At 38.5% G+C, this 18822-nt stretch overlaps 1 protein-coding gene across 2 annotated transcripts in view; it reads left to right on the plus strand.

The window, feature by feature from the left end:
- The window catches only part of LOC104603188 (uncharacterized), a 65188-nt gene that overhangs the window by 553 nt on the left and 45813 nt on the right, over window positions 1-18822 (plus strand). For both annotated transcript variants that reach the window (XM_010267163.3, XM_010267162.3), the window contains exons 2-6: window positions 11370-11449; window positions 11665-11782; window positions 11893-12071; window positions 17964-18046; window positions 18233-18417. In XM_010267163.3, coding sequence (XP_010265465.1) covers window positions 11370-11449; window positions 11665-11782; window positions 11893-12071; window positions 17964-18046; window positions 18233-18417 — 645 coding nt within the window. The remainder of the gene's footprint in view (window positions 1-11369; window positions 11450-11664; window positions 11783-11892; window positions 12072-17963; window positions 18047-18232; window positions 18418-18822) is intronic.

An 18822-nucleotide genomic window follows, 5' to 3' on the forward strand; every position in this document is an offset into this window, starting at 1 on the left:
AATCTTGGATTTTAGGTTCTTTTGTTTTTCTTAATTGGGGTTTTAGTTTTCTAGTATGTTTTAATTAAATCCTCTTGGTTGATAATTTGTTTTAATTCTCCTGCTTCTTTCTGGCTTTGTGCAAAGCTGTTTCAGCATTTTCTCGTAATATTTTTACTTGTTAAGCTCATTTTGATCCTTGAATTCATAGCTCTTCAACTACTGATGATCTTTTGCTTTGTTATCTCTTGCTTGATAATTTCTTTTAAATGATTGGTCTTATTAAAATTTTACCATATAAGACAGCAGAGCAGAATGATCACGAGATGGCTGCATCGCCACTCTCCTGCATTAACTACTTGTTAAGCTCGTAATATTTTTACTTGTTAAGCTCATTTTGATCCTTGAATTCATAGCTCTTCAACTACTGATGATCTTTTGCTTTGTTATCTCTTGCTTGATAATTTCTTTTAAATGATTGGTCTTATTAAAATTTTACCATATAAGACAGCAGAGCAGAATGATCACGAGATGGCTGCATCGCCACTCTCCTGCATTAACTACTTGTTAAAAAACACAAATCAAAGGTAATAGTTTCGAACCCAAGTCATTTGCTTACAACAATAATTAATTAACCATTATGCCAACCTTAATTGCTTATTAAAATAATATATTTTTTTATTCTTAAAGTAATCTTTCTTGCCTTGGTGGATTTTTCCCAACAAATGCTAAAATTTTATTATTAATGTTTATATAATAATAAGATGAATACAAATTATATTTATTTATTAAAAGTTAAGGTATATATTAACTTGTATACATAATAAATATTATCTAAATCTATATATAATAAATATTAACTAATAAATGACTTAAAAGAATATTAACTAATGAATATTAGTATATATACACACACATACATTTTAGTTCTTCTATTATTTTTTCAACGGTTACTAATTATATCCCGATACTTTATATAAATCATTAAAGAATGGTTTTCATGTTTAAATAAATTAGTTATAATCACATAAAACTCATTTTTATTGTTGTTCATGTTTTTAAAGATTTTTTTTTTGGACTTTTTAGTGTATCCATGCATATCTTGATTTTTCGTTCATATCTATGCGTTTCCAAAGCGTATCTCGATACGTCTCTTAAAATTACCTTTGCGATACCTTGCGTTTCCGATACTTTGAACCTTGCTCTACACCACACGAGCGTACTATACTTCCAGTTGCTGAAGAGATAACAGGTACTGAGGTCACACCCTTGTAGCCTCTCTTCTCATACCTTGATGTTCCTATTGTCATAAGGAAAGGTAAAGAGAAGTGTACTACACATTGCATTTCTAAACATTTTTCCTATGGCCTTCTTTCTCCTTCATATTATTCACTTCTTTCCTCCGTTGCTTCTAACCCTATACCCAAGTCTGTATCAGAAGTTCTCTCTATTCTAGAATGGAAGGATGCTATGAGAACCGAGATAGAGGCTCTATACAAGAATGACACATGGGAAGTGGTTGATTTGCTTGAAGGGAAAGAGCCATTGGGTTGTAAATGGGTGTACACCATCAAATATCATGCTGATGGCTCTATTGAGATACAAAGCCCGATTGGTTGCAAAAGGCTACACACAGACTTATGGGATTGACTACCTAGAGACTTTTGCCCTTGTTGCGAAGATGACCTCTGTGAGGGTCCTACTATCTTTGGCAGCTCATTCAGACTAGCCCTTCTATTAGTTAGATGTGAAAAATGCCTTCTTGAATGGAAAATTACATGAGGATGTTTATGTGTCTCTCCCACCAGGGATGTATGGCACAAACATGGAGGATAAGGTGTGCAAGCTGAAGAAGTTTCTCTATGTGCTCAAATAGTCACCTAGAGCCTGGTTTGAAAGGTTTAGGGCTGCTCTTGTTAAATTTGGTTACACACAAATTTAGTCTGATCATACCCTCTTCGTGAAGAGGAGAGGTTCATTGGTGGTATATCTTATAGTCTATGTGGATGACATTGTAGTGACTAACACTAATGTGACAGGGATTGGTAACTTAAAATCCTTCATTCATGCTGAGTTTGATATCAAAGACATGGGGGAATTGAGGTATTTCCTAGGTATTGAAGTGGCTTAGTCTAAAGATGGAATTTTTATTTCTCAATGCAAGTTTGTGCTAGACTTGCTCACTGAAACAGGTAAAATGGGTGCAAGACTAGTGGCTACACCTATTGATATGAGTCACAAGCTTTCTGCCTCTAATGGAGAACTGTTGGAGGATAAGGGAGTGTTTCAAAGGTAACTAGGGAAACTGCTATATCTTTGTATGACTCGCCCTAACATTTTATATGCTGTTAGCTGCATTATCCAGTTCATGCATGCTTATAGAGATACACATATGGTAGCAATAGAGAGGATTTTATGTTACTTGAAGAGCACTTTGGGGAAGGGTATTCTTTTGGCTACACATGGTCTATGAAACTGGAGGCCTATACAGATGTTGACTGGGCAGGCAACATTGATGATAGGAGATCAACTTCGGGATACTGTAGTATGGTGGTAGGCAATATTGTTTCTTGGAGAAGCAGAAGCAATTTGTGATTTCTAGATCTTCAGTCGAGGCAGAGTACAAAGCTATGGCTCATGGAGTTTCTGAGTTACTTTGGCTTTGATCCCTGATGGAGGAATTAGGTGTTGAGTATGACAGACCACTGATGCTGTATTGTGACAATCAGGCTGCTATTAACATTGCCCATAATTCTGTGCAACACGATATGACTAAACACATTGAAGTTGATAGGCATTTAATTAGAGAAAGAGTGGCTTTTGGAGAAGTTTGTCTACCTTTCATTGCATTTGAAGAACAGTTAGTTGACATTCTTAATGAAGGAGTCTCCAAGGCCAAACTACAACATGGTACAGGCAAGCTGGGCATGATTGACATCTATACCCAGCTTGAGGGGGAGTATAGAGAAGATAGGTCGAATGGCCCATAGTCCACAGTTGTTATTTCTCTTTATTCTTCTGTTCTGTTTTGTTGATGGGACTATTATCAGTTTTATTTTGTTTAATTAGCTGGCCACCCAATTAAGGGCTTACTTGTAATTTTTGAAAATTAGTAATTAATTTTTTAATGAAAGGATTAGGGGAAGGAGGGATAGTACGAACAACTCTTCCCCTCACCCTTCTCACAACTGAACTCTCTTCTTCTCTCTTCTTGCTGCTGCTATCTCCTTTGTTTTTCCCTTCTCCTAATCACTTTTCTTATTCTTTTGGGACTGTTTTTCTTCTAAAATTATACAAAAAAAATAAGAATTATAAAAATTATTTACTATTATACATAAAAAATAAAAATGTTATATATAAAACATATTATTGTATATAATAAAAATTATTTATTATATATAAAACATATATATATGTATGTATATACTAGGCTTGATTAGGCTTGTGAGGAGCTTCACTGGCTCGACTTCGACTCGAAGCTCGGTTTAAATCGAGCTGAGCCGAGCTCGAATAGCTTGTGAGAAGCTCGGCTCGTGGCCACCCTTATCAGTAAGGTTGGGTCTCTAGTCAGAGAGTTGGGCATTAAGGGTTGGGTCGGTTTATTGTTAATTTTTGGTCTTTTGGGATGGGAGTGGTGTGTTCTAAGGTTTATCTGGGTGGGGTTTGTCTTGTTCTGTTTGTGGTGATTTCTTATCACTGTCGTATCTCTTTCTTTCTTCTCTTTATTTATCTTAAAAAAAAGAAGAATGGGTCATCGTCATCATCATCTAAACCTTGTACGTAATTGGTTTGTAAGATTGATATTGAGAAAGCTTATGACCATGTGGAATGTTTTTTATAGAAGAGATTCAACGATTAATGGGGTTTGGAGAGAAGTAGAGAAGCTGGATATTTGCATACATGTCCACAATTTCATTCTCAATTTCTATAAATGGTGTGTCCTTTGACTCTGAGTTCTTCCAAGCATAAGGGGGTCTTAGGCAAGGGGATCCAATCTCTCCTATGCTCTTTGTGCTGGTCATGGAGATGCTGAATTTATTGCTGGAGAAAAGTGGTCAGTTGGGTTTGATTGAAGGATTCGAGGTGGGTAGAGGTGGTCCATGTATTTCCCATATGCAGTAGGAAAAAGATGGGATTGAAGTCGGCACCGTTCTATTGCCGTTCGCAGATAGGAAAGCATACTTGATCCTGGCGATAATGAGCTGGATTTTGATATGGAGATAGTGGATGGAGGGTTGATACAGATCCAATACTGGACTCCAATCTGCAATGATATCGAACAAAACGAAGGTAGCTTCCTGATAAAACTGATACAACTTCTTTTTAATCTTTTTAGAGAAACAATCTTTGACAATATTGCGAAAACTTTGGGAGGATTGAGGGTAAACCAGAGAAACCTGCGTGCCGTAGAGCTTTGTGTGGCAGGGATTAAACCTGAGACCCTGCCCCGATTGATCGAAATATCTTCAGATGCCGCCTGGTGTAGAGTCTGGTCAGCCTCAGGAGTTGAAGTGTCTCTATGGAGAAAACGATTAGAGGTTAAAGATGACAATGAGGTGGCTGGCTGGAGTACATGTGGGCACCGGGGAATGGAGGAGAGGGGTGCTGTGCAGGACAGAATAAAGAAGGAATTGGGAAGAGGTGCAGAAGGAATTCATTGCTTTGCTGGAGAGAGAGGTTGACGAATGCATTGCTTTGCTGGAGAAACTAGAGAAGGTGAAAATTTCAGATCAGTCAAGGGATGAACTATGGTGGAAAGAATGCTCAAATGGGAAATTTTCCATGAAATCCTACTTCTCTTCTCTTTGTAGGGACCATTCAAGTTCAAATCAAGTGGAAGGTGTATGGGAGATCTGCTTCTCCCCAGAGTTGAAGCCTTTGCTTGGTTTGTGGCAATAGACAGCATTTTGACTGTGGACCACTGACCACCTGAAATCTTGAGTATTCAATATGGCTAACATGTGCTTTCTTTGTAAAGAGCCGGGAGAAAATATTTTTTTACTTGTTTCTCTCCTGTAAGATTGCTGGTTTTATTTTGGAGACTGTTCACAGCCATATTCAGGGTAAGAGATTTTCATCCAAGATCACCTGCAGAAATCTTTTCCTCCTGGCCAAAGATGAGAGGAAGCAGGAAAGCAAAAATAATTTGGAATTGCACACCATTTGCCATATGCTGGAATATCTGGAAGGAAAGAAATAGAAGATTTTTTGAAGACAATACATGGACATTGGACGGATAGTGGCGACAATTAGCAAATCTGTTGCGGAGTGGGTGTTGATATTACCAGAATTTAGACAAGTCACTAAGGAGGATATGGGGGAAAAGCTTGGGGAAGTGTTCAGGTTTCAAATGTATAACTTGGAAAATCTTTTTATTTTTTATTTTTTAATTTTTTGCTAGATGTGTAACTTGGATGTAACATGAACAGAATAGTAGTTTCTGTTGTTTTCTTGTATGTGTGATACCGTATCATCACCTGCTAGGTTGCATGTCTTTTTTCTTTTAATGAACATTTATTTTTATAATAAAAAATATTGGGTATTGTTTATTTTATAGGTCCTTTCTTGCTTTTGTTTCTTTTATAGCCATTCATAGGAGTGTTGCAAATTTACTTTCTAAACTTGAGTGGAGATATACAATATAGGTAGAGATAGATGCTTTGTTAAGGAATCAAACATGGTAAATTGTTGATCTTCTAATAGGTAAAAAGTAAGAGAAAAGAAGCAAAAAACCCTAAAGATTTTAGGCCAATTAGTTTGGTGACTAGCATTTACAAAATCTTGGCTAAAGTGTTATCCTTAAGGATTAAAGTAGTGCTACCCTCCATCATTAGTCAAGCACAGGGTGCTTGGTGTAGACAGAAGCGCGTCGTTAAACACCCCGGAACACCAGTTTAAATATTTATAAATTTTACCATTTCTCAAACAACTACTAACGTAGTAAATGGGTGAGAACGGGTCGTATCCACAGGGAAGCAAGGGAAAAATTAATATATACTTAGATCCAGACAAGAGAATATAATCGAGAACTGCAAAAAAATAAGAAAATAAAATCTATTGTTGCTGAAATTAAATGATTCGGAATTAAACAAAACAATAACTAAAATTCAGAATTTAACAATGTGCAGAAATCAACAAAAAGAAATAAAAGAAATACACAAAGTTGATCCAGAATTCGGATCCAGTGGCGGTAGTTGTAGATTGGCCAGACAGCTTGCAGAAACTCCTCCTGACAAGAACCGGGTGTCCGTCCTTTCTACAACCCTCGAACCCCTCGAGACACCTTAGCCTTGAACTGGATGAATTCAGATCTGCAAAACAGAAAAACGTACAAGAATTAAATCTAAAAGATTGCAGAAATAAAAATAACAGAAAAGAAAATAAAGAAAAGAAAAGAATGGTTGATCAGATCCAGTGGCGGTAGTTGCAGAATGGTTGAACAGCTTGCAGGAAACCCTTCTGACAAGATCTGGGCGTCCTCCCCTTCTACAACTCTTGAACTCCTCAAGAAACCTTAGCCTTGTTAACTGGGTAAATTGACCAACCCCTTCTACAAGACCCCTGGGACCCTTTTTATAGAGAAGGGTAGACACAACTGGGAATAGGGAGAAAGACGGGGGCGGCAACTGGGTTATAGCAAAGTTAGGGACCCCCTAGGGTTTCTAATGGATGGTTAGGATGGTTTTGATGTGATCCTATGGCTGAAAATAAAAGGAGAGGGCGCCCAATATTATGTGGGGCTGAGATTTGGGCGCCCAGAAATGGAGGGTGTAGATTAGAACATGTAGGGTTGAAGGGTTAAGATTAAAAGAATAGGTGGCACCCTAGATTGAATGGTTGGGATATAATATGGAGGGAGTGGCTGATATTTGGAGGTGAGGGGCTGAATGGTGAGGATTAGTAGTTAGGTGGTGCCTTAGGGTTTAAAAACTATAAAGGAGAGCCTTAAAATGAGTGGTTGAGATTAAAAGAGGTGGAGGGTGGAGATTAAACACCTAGGGGCGGCTAGGGTTTGCTAAGAGTGAAAAGATTAGGTTAAAAGGCTCCATAGGGTTTGCTAAGGAGAGGGGAGCATGGTAATACAATAGGATGGGCGCCAACTGGGTTTAGCAGATAGGAGGCGCCCTCCTGTTCTCAGTTCTTTACAAAAACACCCCCTCTCTTAGCTGGTCTTCACACCAGCTTCCCAAAAACTGCACTTCAGCCTAGAAAACTTCATAGTTTTCTACATAATTTGCACAGAGACCCTAAGAGGTCACATAATTGATTTTAATTGGGAAAAGCGTACACTTTGACTATTCTAAGGCCGAAAATACCCCTGAATTGATGCCCTTAAGGCATCAAAATGCAGGGTTATCAGAGTTTTCGTGCAAGGGAGACAAATAACAGATTAGATTCTAATAGTGAGTGGATGTCTGGAGATGAGAAAGTCCGGAAAGCAAGGGTTTGTTTGTAAGCTGGACTTAGAAAAGGCCTATGATCTAGTGGATTGGAGCTTCTTACTAGAAATCCTAGGGTGTTGTGGGTTTGGAGTCAGATGGTGTAATTGGGTAAAGGGATGCATAAGTTCTTGCCATTTTTTGTCTTGGTTAATGGGATAGGCAAGGATTTTTTCCCAGCTCTTAGAGGTTTAAGGCAAGGTGACCCCCTTTCCCCTTTTCTTTTTACCCTAGTTGCAGATGTCTTTAGTAGCTTGATCTCGAAGGCAGACAGGGAAGGTATAGTGAGAGGCTGGAGGATAGGTAGGAACGGGATTAGGGTGATCCATTTACAATTTTCTGATGACCTAATAATCTTTTGTGAAGGGGGTGATAGGGGAACGGTAAGTAATCTCAAGTCTTTGATATGGTGCTTTGAGAGAGTATCAAATCTGAAAATAAATTTGGAAAAGAGCTGTGTGGTGGGAGTGGATCTGGATGAGAAGACCCTTGAGTCGGTGGCTGAGTCTTTAGGTTGTCCTATTTCCTATTGGCCTTTACAATATTTAGGTCTTCCTCTTGGAGCCAACCCTAAGGAGAGCACATTTTGGGCCCTGGTTTTAGAAAAGTTTGAGAAAATGTTAGCCTCGTGGAAAATGAACTATATTTCTTCAGGGGGTGGAGTTACCTTATTGAGAGCTTCCTTAGCAAATCTATTGATTTATTATTTCTCTGTGTTTACGATTCCGGTCAGAGAAGCCAAGAAACTAGAGAAATTAATGAGTAATTTTCTGTGGGAGCCAGGGGAGGAAAAAAGGGATCACTTAATAAATTAGGGAATAGTGTGTAGGAGGAAAGAGGAAGGTGGATTGGGACTGGGGAATTTAGTTTTGAAGAATAAAGCACTCCTAGGAAAATGGTTGTGGAGATGGCCCCTAGAACAGGAGAGACTTTGGCATGAGGTGATAACTAGCATACATGGCAGTTTGGGCAATGGATGGGATGCTGGTGTATCGCGTTGAGTCACTCTGGCAACTCCTTGGAAAGCAATTCAGAGTATTCTTCCTCTTTTCCTCAACTGTATCAGGTATGATGTCAATTCTGGTACTTTTGTTTTGTTCTGGGAAGACATCTGGGTGGGCAATTCTGCCCTTAAGGACAGCTTCCCTTCTCTCTATTCCATTTCTGGCTACCAGGGTAAAACAATTTCTCATTTTCTCCCATCACCTAATTCTCCATCTTCTTTGAGTTGGGACTTTGGGTTTCGTAGGGGTTTGAGGGATCATGAACTATCTTATGGTTCAGACCTGTTGTCATTGCTTGAAAGTGTTTTTCTGGACCTTTCCAGTTCTGATGTCAGACTTTGGTCTCCAAACCCAAAAGGTTACTTCACATGTGCTTCCTTTTTCAAGTCCCTTTGCTCTCCCTCGGGACAAGTGGGGTTCCTAGCTAAGGAGATTTGGTCTAAACCTGTACCTCCTAAAATTACTATGTTCTGCTGGGAGGTTTTCTATAGGAAAATCAACACTTTAGATCTACTGCAGAAGAGAAGGCCTTCTATGTTTGTCTCCCAATTGGTGTGTACTTCGCAGGGCTAATGGTGAGGATTGCCCTCACTTACTTTTAACTTGTCCCTTTTCTGATGCTATTTGGGGTTGGATATTTGCTTTGTTTGGTTGCAGATGGAATATGACCACAGCCATAGATCAGATCTTTGATCCTTCCTTCTTTGTGTGGCCCACAAAAACTGGTAAAACAATGTGGAGAATCATTAGAGCTGCTGCTCTGTGGACAATTTGGGAAGAGAGAAATGCGAGGATATTCCAAGAGAAGGAGAGAAATGTGCAGAATGTAAAGGATTGTATTTTGACCAGGGCAATCCACTGGCTGAGATCATTAGATTCCTTCAAATCATACTATTTTGATGACATGTGGAGGAGCTGGAGGGCTGTGGCTAGCAGCAGTAACAGAAAGAACAGGGTACTAGATGTGTGGGTACCTCCTTCAGAAGACTGGACAAAGCTGAATTTTGATGGTAGCAGCCAAGGAAATCCGGGGCCTTCAGGGATTGGTGGGGTGCTGAGAGATAAAGATAGTAACATTCTAGCTTTGTTCTCAGGCTCCGTGGGTATAGGAGACTCTATCAAAGCTGAGCTCCTAGCGGCAGTACAAGGCATTCAAGTTGCGGATCAGTTAGGAGTTCAGAATTTGATTATTGAAGGAGACTCCAAAGTTGTTGTGGGTTGGCTAAAAAGATCCAGATTCAGTGATCTGGTGCTACAGGGGTATTATGAGGAAAGCTAAATGGTTCTCAAGGAACATGAATGTTATTTTTCAGTGGGTGGGTAGAACAGCTAACACCATAGCGGATGGGTTAGCTAAAGTTTCAAGGGAACAGTTCTTTGTAAATTTTTTGTTACTAGTCTGAGGTAGTATATTGTTGCTATTGTGGAGAGGTACTAGCTCGTGCCCCTCCTTTGGGAAGGCTGTATTGTAATATCCTATTGATTTTATGAATAAAATTTTAATCATTTATCAAAAAAAAGTTAGTGGGGTGCAAGTAGGTTTTTTATAGAAAAATACAAGGTAGATAGTTCTATTGAATGATACAAATCAATATTGGTAGCAAAAGGATGTGCAAAGACTTGGGGATAGATTGTTTTTAGATTTTTACACCTCTTGCCAAGCTGAATTATGTTTGGGTATTATTGTCTCTTGCTGCTTTCTATTTGTGGCCTCTATATCAGTTTGGTTACTCCAAGTCTTAGATTATACATTTTTTTTTTCTTAAAAGAGATATAACTTGCTAATAGTGCTCATTATCTAAATAGGTGATATAGTGGTGACTGGGAAAAATCTTCTAGAAATTGAGCATCTTAAGTGCAGAAGTTAAACATAAGACCCTTAACACAAGGCATTTTAAAAATTTTGTAGTTGAGTTCTTTGCTTGATGAAGCAGGTGTTCATTATGAAACTCCATTTATGCTCTACCATAGTAATCAAGATGCTTTTAATATCGCACACAAGTGAACTCAGCATAATTGACATTGTGGTAGATTGACATTTTATTCATGAGAGCATTATCTCTGGAGAAGTTTGAGACCCTTTTGTCACTTTATAAGCAACTGGTTTATATATTCACTAAAAAAGTCATAAAGTCAAAGTTAAGATACATATTTGGCAAGGTTGGTATGGTTATTATCTTTGTCCAGCTTGAGAATGAGTGTTGAGAGAGTTTATTTGAGTGAGTTACTGCTAGTGCTATTTGTTTCAGTTCTTTATTTATGTTTTTTGAGTCTTTTATTTAGTTATGGGTGACCTGGGTACAAGTGTCTTTTGTAAAGTTGAATTTTACATATAATGGAAAGGGGGCAGCACACCACCTAAGTTATTTCATCCTCAAATCCTTCTTTTCTTGTTTCTTTCTTTTATTCTCCTCTAATTAAATCTAGTAGCAATCAACTTAGTTTCTTCAAGAAAACAAGCCATATTTTTTGATTCTTTTGCCATTCAGACTTGGAAGTTAGATTGGAAATATATATAGTGTTGAGAGGATAACCTTGTTCTTCTTAGCTACTAATTGATCAGTTAATATTTTGCTAAATTAATCGGTTTCTTCATAATTTTGCTTAACAGTAAATGTTAATTGACCTAATCACATTTCAGAAGTAAGGGTTGGCTCGACTTAGCATTTTACACTGCTTCAGGTTTGGGCCTTTGGGCCAGGCTTATTCAAATTTTGACAAAATCTTATTTTGAGACTGCCCAAGTTGACCCCTACTTAGAAGGGTTTATAATTTTTTTTTTAAGATTCACATGACATAAATTCATGCCTAATCTGTGAATTCTAGTTGTAACTTGTGAGTTTAGTTTTGCATGGATGACAGGATGTCCAACTGGGTCATTTAAACTTTTTTGTTATAGTTATTATGGATTTTATTAGTTATTCTTATCAACCACTACTTGATGCAGGTCTCTTTGATGGGAATGGAAAGCTTCTAGGTTCGTCTAGTAGCCCCATACAGATTTGGAAGGATGGTAACTGCATTGAGGTGAAATACAATTAAGCTTTGTTGGTCATGATGATTTCTAACTAGTATTTTAAATAAGTTGTAGGAGTTGGGTGAAATGAAATAAGTTCTTTCTCACATTCAAAAAGAAATAATAAATCAATAATAACTTAATTCAGTTTCAAGAATTTAGACATGTGAAGCTTACATCCTTACCAGAAAACCTGTGCTTTTATAATAACTTATTTTTTAAACAGCAATCTTCAACAGATATCTGGCATGCAGTCTGTGCAGCTGTAAAAGCAGCATGTGCTCTTGCAAATGTTGCAGGTGAAGAAGTTAGCGGTCTGGGATTTGCAGCTACTTGTTCTCTTGGTTTGTGACCTCATGCTTATTCTTGAATTTCATTTTTTTCCACTTATGCCAAAATTTTATATTGTATGGAGTTTATAACCTGAACTATTTAGCATGATTGCCATTTGCAGTTGCAGTGGATGCTGATGGCTCTCCTGTTACAGTTTCTTGGAGTGGTGATACAAGGAGAAACATTATAGTGTGGATGGACCATAGGGCTGTAAAGCAAGCTGAAAGGATAAATTCCTGCAATTCACCGGTATTGCAGTATTGTGGGGGTTCACTCTCCCCTGAGATGCAACCGCCAAAGGTTAAGCAACTGATCTGATTTTTTTTTTCTCATATTTAATCATACTCTGTTGTGGGTGTAACTAGGAATTTAGTATGCATGTGGATGTCTGTATGAAAGAAAAAGAAGAAGAGAAGAGAATGCAAGAAGAAATGAGGAAAAACTTTGTGGAGGTGTACACAGGTAGCAACCTTGTGGTGTATTTGGGAAGAAAGGAATGCAAGATTATTCAAAGATACGGAGAGAGACAAGCCCATCATTAGAAATGCATCTATTTAGGTTGTGCATTGGGTAAAGACAGTGATGATATCATGAGGTATTGGCAAGTGGTGTGTCATGGAGTGACAGAAAGGAGCCGTGGGCAAGAGGTTAAGGCTGGGCACTTAGAATTTCTTGCACACTTTGGACATCTTAGCTGGATCTCCAACATACTGGAGCATCTCAAGTTGGGCCTCCAACGGACTGGAGCAGCCTAAACTTTGCCAGGATTAATCTGGATGTATCTAGATGGGACTTGGATATTATCTGGAATATTCTCTAGAAGGGTGTAGAAGCCTGAAGGTTCTAGAAGGTGATCTTGATGCTTCCTGATTGTATCAACTGTACATGGTTCTAGAGTCTTCTTGGAGGGGAGTAACTCATATATAGGTGTCCCCTTATTTGTAACCATCCAAGTCTTGTAAGCATTCTCACTTAGTTCAATACAACCTTTCCTTTTATAATACTTGGCGTGTTCTTATGTGCCTTGGTTGGGTGTCCTTTGCACTTAAGAAACCTAGCAAGAGTGCTCTTGGGGGTGAGTTTGGTTGACTTGTTTGGAGGGTCCAAGTGAGTGCCCCACGACTTGGCCAATGAGAGCAATTGGGTTGTTGCCGGTGGCTAAATATTCATGTAAAAGATCTTGACAGCAGCATATCACCTCCACCATATTCCAACAGCATCAAACTATCAGAGATTGAATTTCACTGAAACTGTCAATTGATGGAAGATACTATCAGAGATAGGATTTCACCTCAAAGAGGTCTCCAAGATGTGGAAGAAGGAAGTGTTAGTAGAAGAAAAAAGAGTTTTCTGTTCGATGAAAGCTGGGGAGGAGTTTTGAAGCCAAGTGAAGGTGGGAGATCCACGATCCTCTCGACTCAAGATGTTGCAGGTTGGTTTAAAGGATTTATTGATGGAGTGATCCAAGTGGTGATAATACCAGGTTGGAGAAGTGAACTGAAAAGAGACGTGAATTTTTTTTTTTTTTTTTTTTCAATAGAGAAAAACTTAACAGTAAAGGTGGGGAATATTTCAAGAGAGGAGGAGTTTAGTTTTGAAGCTAAGTGAAGGTAGGAGATCCACGATCCTCTTGACTCATGATGTTGCAGGTTGGTTTAAGGGATTTATTGATGGGGCGATCCAAGCGGTGAGAAGGGAGTTTGAAGACAGGTGCTGGTGTAAAAAGGAAAACCATATAAGGCCGGTGACCTAGAAGATGGTTCAGGTTCACAATGAACAAAAGAAGATGCAGGAGCTCTTGTTAGGAGGGTCCACAAGTGTTTCCAGAATATTGTTGGGAGCATGTAAGGAGGATTGGAGCAAAAAATGATTGTCACCTAAGAAGAAAGTGGGAGAATGGAAGAAGAGCCTAAATGATATCATGGACAAAATTCCATCTAAGAAGTTGGCTATGTTGTTCCCATTTGAAGACAACAAAGCTTTGCTTGATTTAGGGGAGTTTCAAGCAGATTTCATGAATGTTGAAATGCTGGAAGGCATGGTTATAGTGGCGAACTAGACTCCTTGCAATGGAAAAACTATCCCTAAAGGAAGCTTGATATTGAAGATTTTTGGACTTACTTTCAATTTGTGATTGAAGCATGTCTTTGAAAAGATCGAGGCTGTCTGATGGAGCCCTATAAGAAGTTTATATTGGCGATTTGCAAGTAGTGGAGATCAAAAGTATACATGGGCAGTTGGACAACGACTGGGATGCAAAAGTAGCCCCTAATGCATCATCAACATATCCTTGGAAAGCAATTCATGTGGTTTATCCTTCCTTCCTCAGTCATATTTGTTTTGATGTGGGATGCGGGAATAAAGTATCATTTTGGGAAGGCCTATGGTTAGGGGAACAACCTCTAAAGGTCCAATTCCCTACACTTTGATTTGTCAAATTATAATTATGTACCTATTTCCAAATTTGTGACCTTCAGCAACTCTGGGTTAAACTAGGATTTTGGTTTCAGAAGGGGTCTAAGGGAGATGGAATCTGAGACTCATACTTCTCTTGGCCAAGCTAGATTCAATTTTCTTGGACCAAAGAACAGAGGACTCAAGGGTTTGTAGCCTACCACTTTGGGTTTAAACCTCCTAGTGAAAGAAACTTGGAGCAAGGCTATTCCATAAAAAATTCAGGCCCTTTATTGGGGGATCTTTCTTGGAAAGATAAATACCTATGACTTTCTGAGAAATGAAGTCCAAATAAATGCTTTTCCCCTAATTTTTGTTGCCTTTGCAAAGCTAGTGGTGAAGGTATTTCCCATTTGTTTATTCACTATACTTTTGTGCGTTGTGTTTGGTAGCATTTTTGTCCTCTTTTTTGGATGTAGATGGACTCCTCCCCAAGACATGGTGAGTCTCTTTGATCCAATCTTTCTGAGACAGCCAAAGAAGAGAGGAAGGGTTTTGTGGAAATCAGTGTGAGCAGCACTGATTTGGATTGTTTGGGAAGAAAGCAATGGGAGAACTTTGAATGAGAAGAGCATGTTGGAATTGAAGATCATAGATACTATAAAGATAAAAGTTGCAAACTGGGTAAAAGCCTTGGACACTTTCTGTGATTTCTCCTTTAATGATATTTTGAGATCACGGAAGGAAGTAGCAAATTCGACCCAGGAGGAGAGAGTGATTATGGAATGGAGCCCACAACAATCAATGTTGTGAAACTAAACTTTGATGCAAGTTTTTTGGGAAGCCAAGGAAGGCCTGGGTTAGGGTGTGTCTTTTGAGATTCAGAAGGTAATTTACTAGCACTATATTCATGTACTGTCAAGCAAGGAGATTCACTGACAGCAGAAGGGGACTTCCAGGTGGCTATTTCATGGACAAAAGTTCACAATCAAATGCCCTGGATTTACAGGCACAAGATCCAGGAAATTAGATGCACAATAAGGGAATTCAATGCTACTTTTACTTGAGTGAGAAGGCTGGCAAATGGCTTGGTAGATGCTTTAGCTAAACAAGGGGCAAATAGGCAGCAGATATTTTGGGCTAAATTGTAATGTTTGGTCTGGGATTAAAGTTCAATTCATATAGGGGTAGTCAGTTGAAAGTGGGTAATCTACCCACAGCAATGTGACACCCAGTTTAATTATATATTTAATAAATTCTACCTTTGCTAATCTAAACAGGGGTGAGAAGGAATAGCTTATTTTGTGTTCTGTTGTAATTTTTTTTTTTCAATTGAAGGGTGGCTAAGAGAGTTTATCCCTTCCCCCTTCTTTTTCTTCAAGTGTACTAATTTTCTTCTTAATGAATGGTATTGATTAAAAAAATGCTGGGGAGACATTCCTAACTACATTGGGAAGGAAGGAAACTAGATTTGAGGGAGTTGGGGAGGGCAGTCAGGGAGAAGAGGTGTTTGGGGGTTAAGGGCAGAAGAAAGCAAGAGATGGGGAAGAGTGGGTGGGGAACAGAGGAGGGGAAGGTGTTATGGGATTAGAAAAAGAGAAAGGAGGGGAGCAAGATATTGGGACTGAGGGAGGTGGAAGCGAGGGTGAAGGGGATGAGGTTTGGGATGAGGTTAGAAAGTATAGGAGGAAAAAGTATAGAACTTTTCCCCTTGAGGGAGGCAGAGAGGAGGGGTTAAAAGCAGGTCCAAGGAGGAATATAGGACGAGCCAATGATTGATGAAACACATAAAGTTGAGAAGACAATTGACATTGAGAAAGCGGTGAAGAGGGGAATGGTGGTCAGGGAAATTTTGGGCCTTTTTTTCTTAGGTGGGGAGGTGTTTGCCAAGGAAGCTTTCAGATCAGTGGAGGAAAGGAATGGGGAGAATGAGAGAACAAATGTTTCAGCGGTCAATTGTAATGTTGATAAATCAATTATTTAAGAGATGGAAGCTTTCAAAGGAGGTTGTGGGAAAATCATTAAAGGGGTGGAAGGAGAGGTAGAGGTCACAGTGGATTCAGACAGGAATCAGACTGTCTCGGGCAAGTCAAAGGAAGTTGTGGGAGTTTTGAGCACAGTTAGGTGGTTCAAAACTCAAAAGAATCAAAGAAATAAACAGCAGATTCCGGTTTCTAAGGTTTTTGCAATGATAAATGAAGGATTATTTGGGGTAGGGCCTAAAAAGTTAGTTAAAAAATCCAAAAGACCAATTACAAGAAGACAAGAAGACCACATTTAAAAAACCGAGAAGAAGAGATAAAGGAGTGGGTTTTATTTTGGGGGTTAAGAGTTCTTGTTGGTTTTTTTTAGGGAAGGTGGGCTGGATTTTCATTGTTTTTGGGTTGTGATGTTTTTTGTTGTTTTCTTGTTTTATGTGGGGGGTGTGATAGTAGGGTTGATCCTTGTATTGCCAAGGTTTTTTTGTCAGTTTTCTCTGGGTTTTTTTGGTTTAGTCTCTTCTCTTGGGTTATTGCTTATCACCTTTCGTGTGCTTTTATTTTCTTTTAATAATTCTTTATTTATCTTCAAAAACAAAAAAAAAAAAACTAAACTTTGATGGATGTAACTTAGGAACTCAAGGACCATCTAGAATTGGAGTATTTCAAGATGGGGAATTGATCATAATTTCCATATTTTCAGGCCCTATTGTCTTCAGGAATTTAACTTGTATGTAACTCTTAGCTGTTAAAAAGGGTTTGGAAATGGCTGTGGTGCTGAATATCATGAATCTGGAAATGGAGAGGATTCTATGGTGATAATGAAATGCCTTTTTAGTAGGAGAAGAGTCTCATGGAAGCATTGATACATGATGAGGGAGATAAGGGAACCAACAAGCATGATACATATTGGTTATAACTGGACTGCAAGATCAGCCAACTTGTTAGTGGATGGATTGGCTAAACAGGATGCTACTTGGGAAAACTTCTTTGGGGGCATAACCTACTGATGGGACATGTAACAATGCAAATTATAAAGGGGAAGGCCAAATCATGGAGTGCTGGGCCCATATTATGCATATCTTATTTATTCTTTATTCTTTCAATAATGATCAATAAGATTTACCGGTTACCAATAAAAAAAAGTTATGTGCAATTCCTCTGAGAAATTGGTGAAGTTCCTTTTTCTCTTTTGCCTGAGTTTGTTCTTTGGGAATTCATTTCTCTTCCTATTTTTAATGCCTTGGTTCTGCCTCTATTCTATTTTGAAATCTGTCTTATCTTGTTCTTCTTGCTCCATGAATGGTAAAGGGCCAGTTTTTTGGAACGTGGTCTTTTGGAAATCGGATTTGGTCCTCACAAGACCGTGCTCACACTGTTCGCACAGTCCCTTGCAGCCTTGCATTGGGAATATCTCCCCATGAAAAAAAGCATAAAAGTACGGAGATATTTCCAATGCAAGCCTGCAAGTGACTGTGCGAACGGTGTGAGAAAAAAGAAATAGGAGGATCGTTGAATTCTTGGGAGGCCTTAGATCTTTATGAATTCCCAATGCAAGGCTAGGTATGGGTGTTAGCATCCTTTTAGATGGGTTGGCCCTATCTCTATGAATTTGGGAAGTTTTCAAGCATAGAAACTTTGTTTATAATGGGTATGCTATTTCAGTTGTAGTGGGTGATATGTTTTTCTCTACTCTTCTCTCCACTTCTATAGTTAACATTTATAACATTTCTTGCTTATTCTTCAAATGAAACTTCTTTTTGAATTTTGAATTTGATGTTGTTTCTAAATAAAGTACTAAGGAAAACTAGTTTCACAGCTCTTGTGGCTAAAAGAAAATTTGCAAGAATCTTGGTCAATGGCATTTAGGTGGATGGACCTGAGTGATTGGTTGTCATACAGGTATTCCATGCTAGCTACTTTGATGATATCCTTTCATATTGATTTGATTGCACAACTGCTAGATGCTTGTGAGTTCTTTATGTTATAAATGTTCTTTTCTTATTTATTTACAAAAAATATTTATGTTATATATATCAAGTCATTCTTACTCCACTAAAACCATCTTGATTCTTTGCATTTTCCTAGGGCAACAGGAGACGATACTAGGAGTTTGTGCACCACAGTCTGCAAATGGACGTATCTTGGTCATGCACACATGGAACTTATCAATGAAAAAGGTTCTCGAGATATGGAAGCTTGTGGATGGGATGATGACTTTTGGGAGGAGATTGGCTTGGGTGACCTTGTAGAAGGGCATCATGCTAAGATAGGTATGCTATTTTGTGTTTCTTTCTATATATATTTATATATTTCTATAGAACCCATATTAGCATCCAACCTCAAAATAAAATGAAAAAACAACTAAAACTGGAAATTAGCAAAGAATTTAAATTGCTTACTCAATATTTTTGGTTTAGTGACTTTAGGAATGGTAATGGGGTGGGTTCGGTGTAGGACCATAATCCCCATCCCCATTAGGGAGAAAAAATGAACCTCCATCCCCAACTGGAGATGGGTTCCCCATCAGGGATTTGAATAACTGAATTCTTTGTTTTTCTTTAAAAGATTGCTGTGGGCTTGAAGGGCATAGGATCCCATATATGATTGGGAAAAAATTTACTTAAAAGAAAGAAAACTATTTATCCATGCATGGTAGTCCTAGGGTATGTATGTAG

Source organism: Nelumbo nucifera, chromosome 8 (genome assembly GCF_055504915.1).
Source record: "Nelumbo nucifera cultivar China Antique chromosome 8, China Antique-T2T, whole genome shotgun sequence".
Lineage (NCBI taxonomy): Eukaryota > Viridiplantae > Streptophyta > Magnoliopsida > Proteales > Nelumbonaceae > Nelumbo > Nelumbo nucifera.